Consider the following 18,036-nt stretch of genomic DNA (forward strand, 5'->3'; position numbering starts at 1 on the left):
TATATTTTATCAATATATATAGTTCTCATTAGATTTCAGAAATAAGAATATACTAATATATTCCCGTAAAACAAACATATACTCATATATATTTTTATTAATATATAGTCCATACACCCACATATACTTTATTAATATTAATAAAACTTAGGCAGTCGCGGTATTTAAATAGAGATATTAAAAAAGTGGAATTAGTCACTTTAGTCCCTGAATCGGAAGGGATTCGTCACTTTAGTCCCTGAATGCAGATAAATTGCAAAATAGTCCCTGAATGTAGACTTTGTTAGTCAATTTAGTCCCTGAATGCAAACTTCGTTAGTCAATTTAGTCCCTGAATGTAGACTCCGTTAGTCACTTTAGTCCCTGAAATTGACCATGCAGGGACTGTTTTGCAATTTCTCTTCATTCAGGGACTAAAGTGACGAATCCTCTCCCATTCAGGGACTAAAGTGACTAATTCCCCTATTAAAAAATACTAATTTTTTTGAAAGATTAAAAAATACTAATTAAAACTGATCACTCGTTATAGTTACTAAAATGGGTCCCATGTTACAATTGTACACTCCAACGGGTTTTTTATTGATACATTTTTTAAAAAAACAATGGAAAAAATTGAAGTGTGATTAATCATAGTATATTATATTTTTTTTGTTTGTTTTAGTATTGACGATATTAAAAAAAAAATGAAAATACATTTCACAAATAAACATATACTAACATATTCCCGTATAAAAACATATAGTGGATATATTTTTATTAATATATAGTCCATACACTCATATATATTTATCAATATATAGTTCTCATTAGATTTCAGAAATAAGAACATACTAATATATTCCCGTAAAACAAATATATACTCACATATATATTTTTATTAATAAATAGTTCATACACCCACATATATTTTTTTTAATATATTAATAAAACTTAGGCAGTCGCGGTGTTTAAATAGAGATATTAAAAAAATACTAACTAAAATTGATCATTCGTTGTAGTTACTAAAATGGGTCCCGTGTTACAATTGTACACTCCAATGATTTTTTTAGTGATACATTTTCAAAAAAAAGGGAAAAAATTGAAGTATGATTAATCATAATATATTATAATATTGTTTTTTTTTGAAAGAATAATATATTATAATATTGTTCTTGTTTTAGTATTGACAATATTAAAAAAGCTAATAAATGAAAATACATTTCATAAATAAATATATACTAACATATTCCCGTAAAAAAATATAGTGAATTGTACACTCCAATGATTTTTTTAGTGATACATTTTCAAAAAAAAGGGAAAAAATTGAAGTATGATTAATCATAATATATTATAATATTGTTTTTTTTTGAAAGAATAATATATTATAATATTGTTCTTGTTTTAGTATTGACAATATTAAAAAAGCTAATAAATGAAAATACATTTCATAAATAAATATATACTAACATATTCCCGTAAAAAAATATAGTGAGATATATTTTTGTTAATATATAGTTCATATACTCATTTGTATTTTATCAATATATAGTTCCCATTAAATTTCAGAAATAAGAATATATTAATATATTCCCATAAAACAAAAATTACTCATATATTTTTATTAATATATAGTCCATACACCCACATATATTTTATTATTATATTAATAAAACCTAGACAATCGTGGTGTTAAATTAGTGATATTAAAAAAATACTAATTAAAACTGATCACTCGTTGTAGTTATTAAAATGGGTATCGTGTTGCAATTGTACACTCCAACGGGTTTTTTAGGGATACATTTAAAAAAAACAACAGAAAAAATTGAAGTATGATTAATCATAGTATATTATAATATTGTTCATGTTTTAGTATTGACGATATGAAAAAAGCTAATAAATAAAAATAATCATAGATTTTATTTACTAATATGTTTGCGTGTGAAAAATATTAATATGCGTCCCGTGAAAAAACATAATTAACGTATTTTATAATAGTGTTATCGTAAAATACAAAATCATATTCTGTTATAACAACAACACTTGTTAGGTTCCTCTAAAAAAAACTTGTTAGTAAAACTGAATTGAAAATTAGTAGAGAAAATGGAGTTGAAAATGAAGAGAGAAAATGAAAAATGAAGAAAGATGGTAAGAAAAAGATAAGAGAGAAGAGTGAGATTGAGAGAGAAAAGTTTATTAAAATAAAGGTGAGAGAAAAGTTTATTATTAAATAAATATAGATGAAAGAGAAAAGTTTATTATTATAAATAAAGAAAGATGAAAGAGAAAAGTTTATTATTAAATAAAGAAATGTGAGAAAGTGGGATGAGAGAGAAAATTTTATTATTAAATAAAGATAGGTGAGAAAGTGAGTTTTAGTAAAGTGAGTTTTGATAGTGGATTTGACAAAAATAACCTTAAAGTTGTAAAGGAAAAAATTTGGAAGAAAATTAGGTATGGGTAGTTAAGTAACTTTGGTAGTACTTTGTTTTTATATATTGTTAGTAGAAGCCTATATCCCAAGTATATATGACTGTCCCTCATTGGAAGTAGGAAGTGAATCTTAATATTAGACTATTACAGACCTCATTTTAGATATATTTTGACAAGTGTCACTTCTTCAAGCATTCCACCTAATAAACATCACTTCTCAATTGTACCTGTTTTTTGCCGTTTTTAACTAAACACGTGGCAGCACCAAATGACAACGATTTTTTCTCATGGGCTGTTCTCAAGAAGGCCCAACACACACCAGGACACATGTCAACCCATCCAGTAATCAATCACTGTTCACAAAATACACTTCTCTCTTCACTAACCATCGCTCTCCCCTTTACAGCTTTAAGCATCTTTTTTTATGAGCAGTCCATGTCTCACTCTGTTGTTTGCAGAATTTCTCCCTTTCTTATCACAAAACCCTACCCGTTTCTTCTCCTATTCAAAATTCAAATTTCAAATGTACAGCTTCCACCCTCCCTCTCTCTTCTCTACTTTCTTTTTCTTCTTCTTCTTCTTCTTCTTCTTCTTCTTTACAAACTCAATTCAATAGTCCATCTTCAAAGCACTCCTTTCATCCTTCCATCTTTTGTTTCCTAATATTCATCCTTTCCAATTTCAAACTTATGGTTTCAGGGACATTTGGTTCGGTCTTGAATTTGGGTGATCTCTAAGAGCATGGCAAGACATGCATTTCTCTGGCAAGATTATAATTGCAGGTTCAAGAGTATATCTGTTGGCCACTAATCTTGCTTTGTTTTCATTTGTTACCGGTGTTTTTGAATTTTTTTATTTGATTCATTGTAGTGCTAATACAAGTTTGTAATTATAATCATTGTTGTTGTTGTAGTTCTGGAACTTAGCAACACCATCAACAGGCTCCATATAAGGCAAGTTAGGAAGCTCTAATCCTCTGTTCTACATGTTTATAATTTTATTTCATTTTTTTCAATATTAATTTTTGGTAGGTGATGTAGATTTCTGCTTGCTGAATTGAACCAACCTGGTAGCTAATATTCTATACTCGATATACTAAATAAGGTAAAATATTGAAGTTTTTTAATGATTCTAAACTTAAGCATATCAGGATCAGTGTATGTTAGTCTTTGTATTTGTTGTTCCTTCCATTGATTCCTACTAGATTCACTTTTATACATAATTGCATTTGATGAATATTTTTTTGCAGGAGTTAATTAAACCTATAAGACAGAGAGCATATTATTTGCTTATAAGTTATTTCATTTTGACTTAATTTTTTTCCTATAACCATTATTGGAAATAGATTGGTTGGTTCCCATACAAATCAAAAAACATAATAACAGTAGCAATTTGAATTTGAATTGATGACATTCTCTAATTTATTAACTTTCTGTTGTTGTAATGATGATTCAAGACGATTATAGTGATGATTAAGCTTTCATGGGTTCTTTATTTGTTTGATTAGATTCTGCTACCAATCCCATTGATGCTATGTTGCTTTCTACTTTTTAGGTAGTTGACACCAATCCAACCAAAGGTATTTTTCCTCTAATCAATAGTGATACTTCTATTTTATTTTGGGCTCTATTCTAACTTAGTTTAGATTCTTTTTAAAAAATCATTTTGCTATCACTTTTGCTTAAATATGATTTAATAGTTTTGTTTGGAACTTACATTTTAGTGCATCCAAATGTGAAGTTAAGACAAAAACTTAACATGATTAGTTGGGGGTAGGAAGTTATGCATACTTCTTTTCATAATTTAGATGTCTTAGGAATAGACTTTCTGAAATATGCTTTTTTTTATGCCACTTATAGCATAATTTTTTTTTAAAAAGAACCCTCTTTCTACAAAAATAAAATAAAATAATTAACAGGGTTTTTAATCCCATCTGCAATATTCGGTTCTTATTTTCAAAGTAAAACCCAAGATGCTTTGTCGGTCCCCTAAACAAATATGTTTTGTTGTACATATGACCAGTCCCATTCGTCTGCAATATTCTTTTTTTTCAATTAAGCTTTCAAATTCCAATTCACGCCAAAATGTTTTCTCATCTATCTATTTGTGGCTGATAATTTGGTACTTTCACCTTTGTTGGTGAAAATAAAACAGATGGAAATTGTAGCATTGAAGATGCAGAGTCATCTCTTTGTGAAGAGAATTATATTTAATTTAATGCAATAACAATTAGTAAATGAGACAATAACTTTGCTATCAATTACATCTTTTTTTCACACAACCATCATGGATAGTTCATTCCATGCACACAATTATTGTTATTTTTTTCTTGACATCCTATTTTGTTGAAGGCCAGACTTGAAAGATAGGAATGTTCTTTACATTAAATTACATCAAAGCTTGCTACCTGGATCCCTTATAAAGAAATATTTTGTTGTTTTATATAATGTTGTAAAATTTGATGTCTACATATGCTTTTGCTTGCTTTCGAGCACCCGTTTAGCTCCTTTTGTAACTAAATTATTTTTATTGTGGTAATTTGAGGTATCAACTCAGTGTTGGATTTTGAATGTGATTGGTTTGAGATGGATAGAGCCTTCACTGCATGAAAGTCTTGACACCGCAACCGTGTCGCCGAAAAAGTTGCCTTGATCATTGTGTGCTGCTGTTTTTGTTATAAGATATCTTATGAATACTACAGGTATTATACCTAGCCAATCGACTCTTCCCCCTCTTTCACATTTTCAAAATTCAAATCCAAATTGTTTAGTCATATACCATTAGCATCAATTCAATTCAGTTTCATTGTGTGCAAACACATTAGGAAGAATTTGCATTGACACTTGAGAAAATGCCAATGGAAGCTGATGATAAATATCTAATAATGTTGAGTTTTTATCCCTTTATTTTATATTTCCATTTACTTATTCCTTAACTATATTTAGAAGGCAAAACAAAACTTAATTGTTGTTACTTTTGCTTCTTTTTTGAAGTGAAGAGCCTTATTATTGGGTTCATGTTGCAGCACGGACAACTGCCCAATTTTAGCTAGAGGAAAGTGTGTAAATTCAACTATATTCATGATTTGTTTGCCTTATGAAGGTCCAATATTCATATAAAGTTTCATCCTTCCCTTTCAAGTAATTTTAACTGAGTTCTACTATATTTGCTCGGAAGACACATGCAATTGATTTATGGTGGGCCGGTTACAGAGAAGAGGAATTAATTGAAACCTTAACCTTACAATATTTTTTAGTGCTCTACAAATCAGTTCAAAGAAGGGGGAACCACGGGACAACATTTGTTTTGATGTGTTTTTACTTCATTGGTTTAGAAGTGCTATTCTTCTATTGTGATTGTGCTATTGAGACCTACAATATTTAAATTAAAATCCCTTTTGCTTTTGAGGAAAAAAATACGGGAGTTCTATGATATGTTATCTGATATAATTTTTTTCTTTACCCATTCATATGAATAATATCTCTTTATAATGGTATTAATTAATTAAACATGTTTATCTCTTTGTAATGCATTCAAAAATATGGGGATATTATAGTATAAAAAATTAAATATGAGTTACAAAATTTCTTTGTTGCATTAATGTTAGCCTTTTATAATGTATTTTCATTAATTCAATAGGAAAATATCACATTCCTTAAAATATTATCTGTCAACCGATTATTTGTTGATTCCTTAGAATAATATTTCATTCCTCACCCTAAAATACACGGAGGGCTATAGAATTTGTTATCTGGTATAAATATTTTTTTTACCCACTTCCTCAAATAGGCAAACCTCTCAAAATGTTAAAGTGCATTCTCTCTTAGTAGTTAGTTCTCTCTATCATATCCAAATTTTTCTCTCAAAATCTCAAACCCAACCCCTTTCTCTCTTCCTTCACTTTCTTTTCCCTATTTTGTCTTCTTCCTCACCTAGAAACTTTTTTAAAAACATGGGAAGAAAAATCATCCAATCCAATATTGATGTTTTTTTTAATCTTTTTGGTTAAAAAACATGTAATTAGAGACACATGACAAAAATATGAGGGGATGACATGATATAGTATATGCTATTAATTAATAACTCTTTATAAGGTAATATTTAATTAGACTTTTTTTTTTTGGGTCAAGTAGCCTTTGTAATGCATTCAAAAACACGGGGAGCGACATGATATAGTATATGGTATAAAAAAATTATTTGTTGCATCAATGATAGCATTTTATATTGTATTTCCGTTAATATCTATATAATTATTTTTAGAGGAATAATACTTATATGATTTTAAATATATACTGAATTTGATATTGGCTATAACAAACAACATATATACTTTTAATTAATTTTCTCTCCGTGCGTTGCACGGGTGTAATCACTAGTATTGGGACATTCAGAGGATTTGCACAAGTCATTCGAAATACGGGCACATGTTTGATGAGTTCAAGGATTGCAGAACAATGGAGTAGACCAAGTGTTGGACGGTAGTATAAGTGCAACGTAGATGTTTCATTTTCACGTGCTTTGAACTAAGTAGCTATTGGTATTTGCATTCGGGACGACCGTTTTGTGTTAGCAAAAACAGAATGGACGTCTCCAAGACTCCACTAGTTGCTGTTGAGTTGGGGTAGGCGCTAGGTTTATTGGCTGCCTTACGTTGGCTCATGACTTGCATCTAGGGGATGTTGACTTTGAGGTGGATTCCAAGCTAGTAGCAATGGTGTGTATGGAATCTTTAATTGCGTCTAGGATTTTGGTGCAGTTATAAATGATTGTCGACGTTTACTTGTTCCTGATTTAATAATCTCTGGTGTTAGGTTAATTCAAAGATAAACCAATGTAGTTGCTCATAACTTAGCTAAGGTGGCTCCTTGTTATGCCAGTCTTCACATTTTTATCAAAATTCCAACATATTGAGTCTACTATTATAAATGAAATGCACTATATTTCTTCTTTGTCGAAAAAAAAGAGAGACCAAGATTTATCGGTAATAAATAAATAAGAATACAATGCACCAAGTTTCTATTTCTTGTTGCATTGTCAATAGTTTTTAGAATACATAGCATGACTGCATTATCAGCTCTATGTGAGTTTTCCCTCAATCATGAATTGGTTCATTCATTTATACTCCAAGCCTAAATCCTGAGGATGCATAACCGACCCTCATATGTGGCACTATATGTAGCTTAATTCTAAATTACAAATTGCTAAGAATGATGTTTGTCAAAAGAACATATTCTTCTAAACCAGAAATATAACGCAAATTTAGATACATATATTACATACCCTGACAGATTAGTATCCCAATCAAACATTACTGCTAACATTGAAATTATATTTGTCAAAAATACATTGAAATTATGTTTATCAAAAATACAATTCTATTAATGTGTGCAACTTGCTCATTAACATGTTTCCCACAATTCAACCTTTCATTCAATCATTAGTTCATACATTAGTTTGCATTAAAACATTTGGATGGGAAATAATAAGCATTCAAGAATGATCGAATTTCCTTTCAGCAGAAAAATCTTACAGTTGATAATAATATAAAAACACAAACAAATTCATTTAAATTTGGGGACAGTCATTCAAAAATAAAATCAATCTATGCAATCATAAAAACAAATATTCACTCAATCATTATAATGAAAACAACATATACAAAGGAATGAAAATTCAAACAAGTAAACCACAGAGGAGGAACTTACTTTCATAAAACGGAAACTAAGCTTTCAGCGTAGTCCACGGTCGAGTACCAACATATATAACTTGTAGTAATTTCTGTTCGCCCTACTTTATTATCTCTGCAATTATAGAGAATTACATTGTTTCCATCATTATAACCGCTCTTAATTATTAGTGTATGACCAGCCTCATAAAGAAGCAATGGCACCAATTGAAAAGCTGGCGTGTAGCCAAAAGAGTCATAATCTATTTGAAGATCCTGATAACTAATTTTAAGGAATTGAGTCCAAGAATCTTTAGCCCCAAATTTCATCATCTGCCATATAACAAAATAGGTGTCCTTAGAATAAGAAAAACAAAGGCATCCTCCCAAAACAGAAATTGTTGGAGCTTCAGATGGCACCTCATCAAAATCACGAGGCAATAGGTAATTATTGTATGTCTCAGTTCCCAAATCAAGCGAAACAATAACAAACTGCTCAATCTTAATATCCTTAGAAGAATAGTGCAAGTGATTGTGAATAGCCAACCAATTAAGAGTGCTGCTCAAATACACACCACAATTCACATTACGATCATGTTTTTCAGGATAGTCAAATTCAAGAGGAACAACAGGGAAACTTTCAATATCTCTCCAAACATTATCACTCAAACTTAAAATTTTGACATTGCTTTTCAATTGATGTTTTGGATTGTAACGGGACGCCACCACCTTATAAGTGTCGGTTGATTTGTCACAACCAAAGTTGAACTTGAAAAGGTCACGAGACGAGAAAGTCTTGCTTTTAGAGCTGCCAGCATCATCGCGAAAATAGCCAAAATGTTTAGTTGTTCTGGTGGCTGGGTTCCATAAACGGAGTCCGTACTCTTCATGACCACATTTTCCACAGATACCTGCTAGCAAACAGATCAATCCGTTGCAAGAACCCACTATAGTATGATAGTTGTTCGAAAGGCTGCTGCACGGAAACTAACAGTCACCATCAATGACGGAATGTGTGAATGAAGGGTTCTCAATTAAACGGCGCATGGAGTAGGGAACGACACCGTTACCCAAAGGAATTGAGCAAGTAACTTCGGCAATGAAGTGATGCGTGACTAATGTGAATTGCGGATTTCGTGATGCTGATCTACTGAGGTGTAATTTGACAAAGACAGGATCGGAAATTAGGGCTTTCCAAAATTTATTCACACACCTGAATCGAAGTAGAATTTTGACAGGGAGATACGAAATTACCTCTGCGATGAGATCATATGGGAGGACCACCACCGCCGTCATCAGAGTCATACCAGTGGCTGTGTAGATATCCATGTTAACACAGTGTAACCCTAGACCTTAGTATGTATGTAGTTCTCATTCTCACTGGTTATATAAAGTATTTCTCTTATTTATTATTTATTTTTTTTGAAAGATTCTCTTATTTATTTATAAAAGGCATTTCCTTCAATAATTTTACTCCCTCCGTCTAAAAAAAGATTTTTGTTTTTGACAAAAAAAACTTGTTAGAATGTCAATAATGCATATATTTAACCTTTTATATTTTTAATTATTTTTTTATCAAGGGGAAAACATATTTTTAATTATTTTTTTTGAAGGAATATTTTTAATTATTTATTAGCAAAATTAATTTTTGAGGCAAATATTAGCAAAATTATAATTTTTTTTGAAGGAAGCAAAATTATAAAATTTGATATTGTGAATATATTCATCGAGAAGAATTCAATATTTTATATGCTATCATTTGTTTTTGTAAAAAAAAAAATGTTACCGCTTTTTTGGTGGTGGCCGGGGTTTGAACCCCGGACCTTGCATATACTATGCATTGTCCCTATCGACTGAGCTAAGCTCACGTGGACTTACCGTTTGTCTTTTATATAATAGTAGGCAAATACGGTCAAAATATGTCATGTGAATAATACACATGTTAAACTAGATCACTTATTTTTAGATGGTGGGAGTAATGTATTGATTCAAAATTGAAACAAAATATATTAATTTTTATTGACTCAAATCTCTCTTTTCCTTATTTCAATCACTTATGGAACTGAAGAGTTTATATCATTATAGGGTCCTGACATTGATCACGTCTATAGATATTAGAAAAATTCCTAGATAATTAGTCACTCACAGTATGACTTTCGTAGTTAGATTCTATAAAAAAAATATTAGAAAATAGTTAAGGCGGAGTAAGGGTGCTAGCAGGTAGCAAAGTGAGGTAATCATACCTGGTGGCGAGGCTCAAGCTTACAGTGAAATGTTAGACGTTGTGCTCCTTGGTTGTGGTGATACTTGTCCTCTATTTGGTTTAGTTTGTTACAAATGTATTTCAGTTGTTCTAATTCTGAGATAGACGAGGCACGTATCTGATTCAAATGAGATCAGTGTAAATAAGAATATCCCAGTAATAATCTGACAGTTTTTTGGTGCCTAAGACGGTGGAGCACGTTGGTGCTTCCTTGATGTAGGAACAAGGTGGTTCCTGAGATGATGCATGAGGTGTTATCATGTGTTATGTGTTGTTTCTTGACGTGATGTCTCCTGAGGTGGTGAAGGAGGTACAACCCTATGTGTTGTAGCATTTTATATGATGAGGTGGTCACCTCGGATGAACACTTGCTCCCATTACTAAGTTTGTTTGTCGCGTTTCTAATGGGCTTTCTAGTTGGACGATCCATAAGATAATTGGGTTGAGTCTTTTAGATTCGTCCACCACATAAGTGTGTTGAGAAAATTACTCATGAAGATGAGATTCAATTTCTTACTTTAAGGAATGTTTTCAAATTAGAACGTAGCTCTCTTCTATTATGTTATGGAATACTCCCGAATTGCAAAGATGCATTGGACATCTTAAAAGTAATTTGGCATTTCAAAGTCAATTTCACATGACATATCATGCTCATTATTGACAAGAATGCAACAATAATTCCACGTGTATTCCAATCGAGAGATGCCGATGCAATGGATCTCTTTGGTTTAAAAGATTGTATATCACTGTCCTTTTTGGCTGAATGCATATCACTCATGGAGTTAGCTGTGTCAAACTGACATGTGGCCTTAGATGTCACTGCGTATCTTGAAGTTAAATGAAATGCTTGATTTGTTGCATTTTGTGATAGCATGGAAATGTGTATGAAAACAAATAGCTATTGTATAGATTGTGATACAATTGTATGAAACATTTCCAAATTACACAATCCTGAAAATTTTCCAAGTTTATATATGTTTATGTGTTTAGTCTTCTTAAATATAAAACTTTATGTTTCCAGTCCTGAAAGTTTTGCTCCTTTTTTCACTGTAACTTGTTTTTATTTATCAATGGACAAAGGCTTAGTACCAACATCATCCAACACAGACATACACTCAAGGGATTGCCAACTACGGAATTTTTACTATTTAAACGCAAACCCTGTAAAAAACAATATCCAACAGTAACAACAACTATGATAAATCAAAGGGTTTCCATAGAAGTAGTGCATAACAACATGAATAAAGCTTTCTTTTCAAGCTCGCTTTATACAAAATCATCATTTCCTACAAGTTGGAAAATTGAAAACAACGCACATCTAAGTCTCTTTAAAATTCAAAACTATATCCCTTGACAAGTTTCATCATTTCCAAACATAGATAGCATATTACCAAAAGAGATGAGTGTTACTTCCAAGTTAAACCAAAATAATTAGCTTCCAAGAATAGCATATTAGGATTTAGTGTTTCTTTGACTTTTTATTGTGCACCTGTCAAAATAAAAACAAGACAATTTATTTCATGGTTCTCAATTTCAAATTCTAAAGCAAATGCAATCTTAAATAGAAACCAGAAATAGTATCATCGTGTTATGCTCGGTTGTTATAATGTATTAACACAGTTATTCATCCGCGTAAAAATAATCTAAAAAACTCTCAAAAAGACAGAAACCGATTTCTTTTGAAGGTAAATGCAGTTTTGGATGGAGAAGAGTAAAAACATGGCTGCATGATGTTCTGTAGAACCAACAAAAATAGACATAGCTTTTCACTCTCACTCAAGTGTAACAAACATCTTATCATTAAGAAGCATTTTTGGATTTAGCTCTTAAATTAATACAAGCTTGATACAAATACACCACTACAAGCAACTTTAGTTATGAAAAATAAAACGGTGAAACCTCATGGATATAATCAACGTTGACATATATGTTTGCAGTTGCATACATCAAATAACTCAGCTCCATCTATTGCATAACTCTTTCCTTATCTTTCGTTTAAAATTACCATGATAAGATATGATTGCCATCGAATAGTTGTGGAACTTACGGTAATAAATTAACATTGGAGTAATGATAAAGTAATATTAAGTTTAACCAAGATCAAGCATTGGATATATTATGAAATTCCTAACTTACAACCATGAATAGCTTAATACAAAGTACAATTTCCCAACAGAGGTAACCATGAATATACTTTAATATCCTAGGAAAGTTAAACCCGGGAATGCATTTTGATGCCATGAAACAAACATACCCTTAGGATAGATTATAGTTTGAGCCACAATCAGCCAAGGGTTTAACGTTGGAAATATTATTAAAGTCCTTAACAATAACTGATAGCTAGTCATTAAAATATGCAATCAACCTAGCAATCATAGAAAAGAATATTCATGCATTTGATTATAATGAACACAACACATACCAAAAATGAAAATTAAAACAAGAAACAAATGAAAGAGGAACTTACTTTCAAAAACTGAAACTAAGCTTTCAACGTAGTCCATGGTCGAGTACTAGCATGTAGAATCGTTTGTATTACTTGTAGTAATTGTTGTTCGCCCTACTGTTTTATCCCTCCAATTATAGATAATTGCTTCTGTTTCGTGATTGCTTTTAAGTATTATTGTATCACCATCCTCATAAAGAAGCAACGGCACCAATTGAAAAGTTCTTGTGTAGTCAAACAAGTCATAATGTATTTGAAGATCCCGGTAACTAATTTTAAGGAATCGGGCCCAAGAATCTTCAGCCCCATATTTCATCATCCGCCATATAACAAAATAGGTCTCCTTAGAATAAGAAAAACAAAGGCATCCCCCCAAAACAGAAATTGTTGGAGGTTTAGGTGGCACTTCATCAAAATCACGAGGCAATAGGTACTGACGGTATGTTTCAGTCCCCAAATCAAGTGAAACAATAACAAACTGCTCAATTGTAATATCCCTGATAGTATAGTACAAGTGATTGTGAATAGCCAACCAATTAAGAGTGCCTCTCAAATACACACCAACATTCACAACACATTTAGGACTGTCTAAATGAAGAGGAACAACAGGGAAACTTTCAATATCTCTCCAAACATTATCATTCTTACCCACAGTTAGAATTCTCACATTGCTTCTCAATTGATCGTTTGGATTGTAACGGGATGCTAACACCTTATAAGTGTTAGTTGCATTGTCAAAACCAAAATTGAAGGTGAGAGTGTTGATTTGATAGCTACCACAATCAAGAAAACACTCAAATGTTTCATTTGTCTTCCTGGTGGCTGGGTTCCATAAATAGAACCAATAATCACTTCCTTGGTGAGATGACAAACAGATCAATCCATTGCAGGAACCAACTATATGATAGTTCTTATAGAAAAAACAACAGTAAGGATCGACAGAAAGGGTGAATGACGGGTTCTGAATTAAACTGTTCAACGAGTAAGGAATGACACTGTGTCCCACTTGCATTACAATTTGACGGACACCTTTAAACAGTTTTTTGAAGTGAAGCGTGACTATAGTGAACTGCGGATTTCGCGATACTGACCTATTCAGGTGTAATTTCACAAAGGAGAGATTGGAAGTTAGGGTTTTCCACGACTTACAGACACATCTGAATTGAAGAAGGGATTTAACGGGAAGAAACGAAAGTATCTCGGTGATGATATCGTCGGGGAGAACCACTTCCGTCATCGACAGAGGCCTAGACTTCTTGGTTGATTGGATATCTATGTGAAAGCAATGAGTGGTGGCGTTGTAATTTAAACCTAAAATAATGTAATATACCGTTTTGATTGTGTGAAGCCTACTGGTTGGAGCATATTTGCTTGCGCCCCTCTATGTATACAAGAACATTTTTTTTTGATAAAAATATATACAGGAACATGATTAGAGCATTTTTCCATAGAGTGAATAGGATTTTTAGTCTTTCAATTTGTAGGCAATTTCATAGTCAAATTAATCGAAATATCCTTGAATTTATAATGTTCAATCAATTTAGTCCTCCGTCAAGTCTGGTCGTTAACGTTGTTGATGTGTCACGTCTAATTCAGCTTCCATGTGTATGACTTTGATAAAAAAGATTATTTATTTGTTTTGAAATGAAAGTCATTATAAATTGCTACAATGTCAAATTGATCATTGAATTATTCATTAAAATTCAAACTAGTCCCTGAATTATGCCACTCACTGTCAAATCGATCCCTAAATTATTTATGTTAACTATCAAAGAGATCCCTTGATATTGTCAACTTTTTTGACACAAACAAGTTTTTACTCCACCTAAGTTTTGTTCGTCTCCAGAATAAATAATAATAATTTTGTTCATACCCTCAAGTACAAATTAGCAAAGAGTATTTTTTTTGCAAACCCTATGGTGAAGATGGAATTGAAGTAGAATACATGATGCAATGCAACATCATCACGACGACATTTTTGGTCATATGAAGTTATTCTTCACAATAGTTGAAGAATCAAAGGAGGATTTAGAATCTGAAGATGGCAAGTGTGGAAGTGATTCAAGAGGTAGAAGCTTGGTGACTTTTCAGATTTGGAAACACCTTATTTGACACCTATAGCATCTCCACATTTTGTTCACTCTTAATTGTAGTTCTTATAATTGTAGTCCCTGTAATCAATGTGGACTCAACCCTCTTTTTGAATCAACAAACTAATGCAGAGTTCAATAGATTAAAGTCATCACATCCAAAATTCAAGTTCTTACAGTTACAAGAAGCAGAAGAGAAACTTAGAAAAAAATTGCAAGATAACAACAAGGGTATTAATGGAAATGAAGTTGATTATAATTTTCTCATTACAATAGTATCACTCAAGCACATCACAAAAGTTTTCCTTAGCTTGCTGGCACATTTACCTCTCAGTTCACCAATCAGAAGAATTTGGATCCTCTTGAGTTGTTGCATGGTGATGTAGTTGTAGAGACTGTTAGATTTTATCCCCAAATTTGGATCAATTTGGATCCTCTTGAGCATATAAATAATTTGTTATTTTTCATATGATTTTGTAGTCGTACAAATATGAAAAAGCATATCACAGAAGTTTTCCTTAGCTTCCTGACACATTCATGAACTAAAATTGAAAAAAGAATTAGGCTTGTAAAGCCCGAGTCACCAACATGAATGAAGCTTCACCTTGTGAATCAGATGAACAATCATATATATCACCAATATGTGGTTTACAACAAACTTCTTATAGATATAGTTTACCCTAGAACCAGCCTTTAATTCATGCTATCATATATATCATAGCCTCTTCACTACAAGAAAATATGTGATTTGCTACGTCCATTTCTGGAGCTAAATCGCATCTAATTCCTAGCAAACGAGTTTAGCTAGAGATATGCTAGGGAATACCTATAGATTCGGCCGTAGCATGGATTGAGAGACAAATTTGATAGGGAATTATTCCTTAGTAAATCCGTAGCTAGTAAAACATAAATCCTAGCAAATATTTAGTTAATCCGCAGCAGAAAAGCATTCAAAATTAATTTTCCGCAGCAAAATAACCATGACTTAACGCAGCAATTTCGCAACAAATCTACAGTAACATAACTAAGACTTGTCGCAGCAATTCCATAGCAAATCAACAGCAGAAAATTAACAAAATTTTCTTTAATGGATCCTAGCAATTAGGACCTTTTAACCATTTAAAAAAAATAACATTTAAATCACAACCTATCAATTAATAAGATACTTTAATTGAACACAAAAAGAAATGCAAAATAGTATTGACAACAAATTAGGTCTCATACAAGTAAGTCAACATCAAGAGAGGCTAAACACAATCCCTCAAAAGAAAAAAGAAAAAAACAGGGCCATATTCGCTTGTTTTGAAGGCATGTAAATCAGCAAATAATATTCAGCGAAGTGACAATCATATGACATTTCATTATTCAATATAAATCAAAGAGACTTACATCCGTCAAGACCCTCTACGCTCTTGAGGCTTCTACCTAGACTTGTTCACAAGGGAGGATCTTTGGAGTGTGGGCAGTTTCTTCTTCACAATGAAAATGCAGTGTCTTGAGCTGTGAGCTTGTGACTTACATGTGGTTTTTGACTTCAATGTCAGCATCAGGATTCAATAGTATCACAATAAGCCAGTCCAGATTCTCACGTATCATTTTTGTTGTTTCAGCTGCTATATGGAAAGCATTATCACCATCATCATCCTGCACAAAAATTACATTAGAATCATAACCTATTTATCAAAATCAGTCCCAAATTTGCTAATACACCCAAAATCAGTCCCAAATTGCTTTTAAAAACAATGCAACAAGACAACTCCCCAAGGTTCACAACCAGCTAGCAAAATCAGAACCATACCTGTAGTGACTCAGCGTCGATAGCCATCAAGTTGGTTATTTTTCCAGATGCAAATTGTTTTCCGCGCTTCATGAGTAAGCGTTAGAAACCTGCGAAATATTACAGCCACCTACAAGGAAGAAAATTGGAACACCCATGACATTTTGAAAATATTGAGCTTCACATAACACTCTCGAAGACCTACCAAACTAAATTGTTCAGATATCATTAATCAGATTCATTTATTCAGATTCATTTATTTCAAATATCAGAAATTGTTCTTGTAAATAATTTCAATACAAATTCACATAGTATCTCTTCCATTGCTAACATGGCGGATATAAGTTAATTTCAGTTCAAGATCAAAGCTTCTAATTGAGCCTTAAATGCCAACGAACATGTTATCAAAGCTTCTACTTGAGCCTTAAATGTCAATTAACATGTTATCAAAGCTTTTGGAAAACAGAAAAATGAAACAAGAAATTAATATTGATGAAGTAGTTTTGCATCAAAAACAAGATAAGTATTTGTATCGTCTCCACAGGGATTAGTGCGACATCACGGATATTTCAACATCAAATATCATTCTAAGTAAAAAGGGTGATTGTTTGTTTGAATTTACAACTATGTTAACTAAATGCAAAAAGTAAAAGATGAGATTAATAAGGATTGAAACTTGTTAGGAGTAGCGTTCCTTAACCAAGCGTCACACGTAAACTAATGATCCATACGAATTCTAGCTTTATAAACAACATTATCACAATCAATTCTAAACTATCCTTCGTGTCCAAAGCGATATAATTAATTCTAAGGTATCGTTTAAACATTCGTGTCCAAATCCCTTAAACGATAACAAAGTCGATCGAATAACCTAATCGACCGTGTCCAGCCTGATTAAGTATCCGAAAGCATTTAACTCTTGATTATGGTGATTATCACAAGATTAACAAACTTGTCAAGAATGATATAACCTAAGATATATTGCTACTCTAGCTCTAGATTCAAGAGTTTGTGTCCAAATCATCTTGAATCTCATTGAAAGCATTAACACAAGAATAACAACAATATTGAATATAAATTGCTAGAATCATATTTTGCAAGATCAAAAGATTACATGTTAGCAAGAATCAAGTACCTCTCATCCCAACAAAGAGTGTTTAGCTACACATCATCATGGAAGCCTTGCAAGGATGGATTGAAAAGGAAGGAACCATTACACTTGTGATGTCTCAACAAAGGAATAAGGATCCAACTTCCAAAATCACTCTCACTTCATATGATCTACCCTATTTTCTCTCTAAGATATTACAATGAAAACTAAGAGAAAAGCTATGAAAAACTAACTAAGTTACTAAGACTAATATGAACTATATATCTCTCTAATGA

At 31.9% G+C, this 18,036-nt stretch overlaps 1 protein-coding gene, 2 long non-coding RNA genes and 2 pseudogenes across 5 annotated transcripts; 3 read left to right on the forward strand and 2 right to left on the reverse strand.

The window, feature by feature from the left end:
• The first annotated feature begins 2,541 nt into the window (after window positions 1–2,541).
• Window positions 2,542–3,348, forward strand: LOC146908718 (uncharacterized). The gene is made up of 3 exons (XR_015020378.1): window positions 2,542–2,934; window positions 3,109–3,191; window positions 3,323–3,348. It is a non-coding gene; the product is annotated as an uncharacterized LOC146908718 (long non-coding RNA).
• A 99-nt stretch (window positions 3,349–3,447) lies between these two features.
• LOC146908719 (uncharacterized) lies at window positions 3,448–5,825 on the forward strand. Of its 3 annotated transcripts, none has more exons than XR_015020380.1 (4): window positions 3,448–3,513; window positions 3,964–3,988; window positions 4,954–5,110; window positions 5,403–5,825. It is a non-coding gene; the product is annotated as an uncharacterized LOC146908719 (long non-coding RNA). The 3 variants fall into 3 exon arrangements; XR_015020381.1 differs by having other exon boundaries at window positions 3,455–3,513; window positions 4,966–5,110; XR_015020379.1 differs by lacking the exon at window positions 3,448–3,513 and having other exon boundaries at window positions 3,671–5,110.
• Window positions 5,826–8,116: 2,291 nt separating this feature from the next.
• Window positions 8,117–9,370, reverse strand: LOC146908720 (F-box/kelch-repeat protein At3g23880-like; annotated as a pseudogene).
• A 3,480-nt stretch (window positions 9,371–12,850) lies between these two features.
• Window positions 12,851–13,795, reverse strand: LOC146908721 (F-box/kelch-repeat protein At3g23880-like). Its single transcript, XM_085729290.1, has one exon. It carries the CDS (start codon window positions 13,793–13,795, stop codon window positions 12,851–12,853), a length of 945 nt encoding a protein of 314 aa, XP_085585416.1.
• A 193-nt stretch (window positions 13,796–13,988) lies between these two features.
• On the forward strand, window positions 13,989–15,259 carry LOC146908722 (uncharacterized; annotated as a pseudogene).
• Window positions 15,260–18,036: the final 2,777 nt, after the last annotated feature.

Source organism: Medicago sativa, chromosome 7 (assembly GCF_051527215.1).
Source record: "Medicago sativa cultivar Bolivia chromosome 7, Bolivia_mono, whole genome shotgun sequence".
In the NCBI taxonomy this organism is placed as follows: Eukaryota; Viridiplantae; Streptophyta; class Magnoliopsida; order Fabales; family Fabaceae; genus Medicago; species Medicago sativa.

Excerpts from the sequence above, each read along its gene's own strand:
- LOC146908721 (XM_085729290.1), bottom strand. The coding sequence starts at position 13,795 with ATGCAAGTGGGACACAGTGTCATTCCTTACTCGTTGAACAGTTTAATT.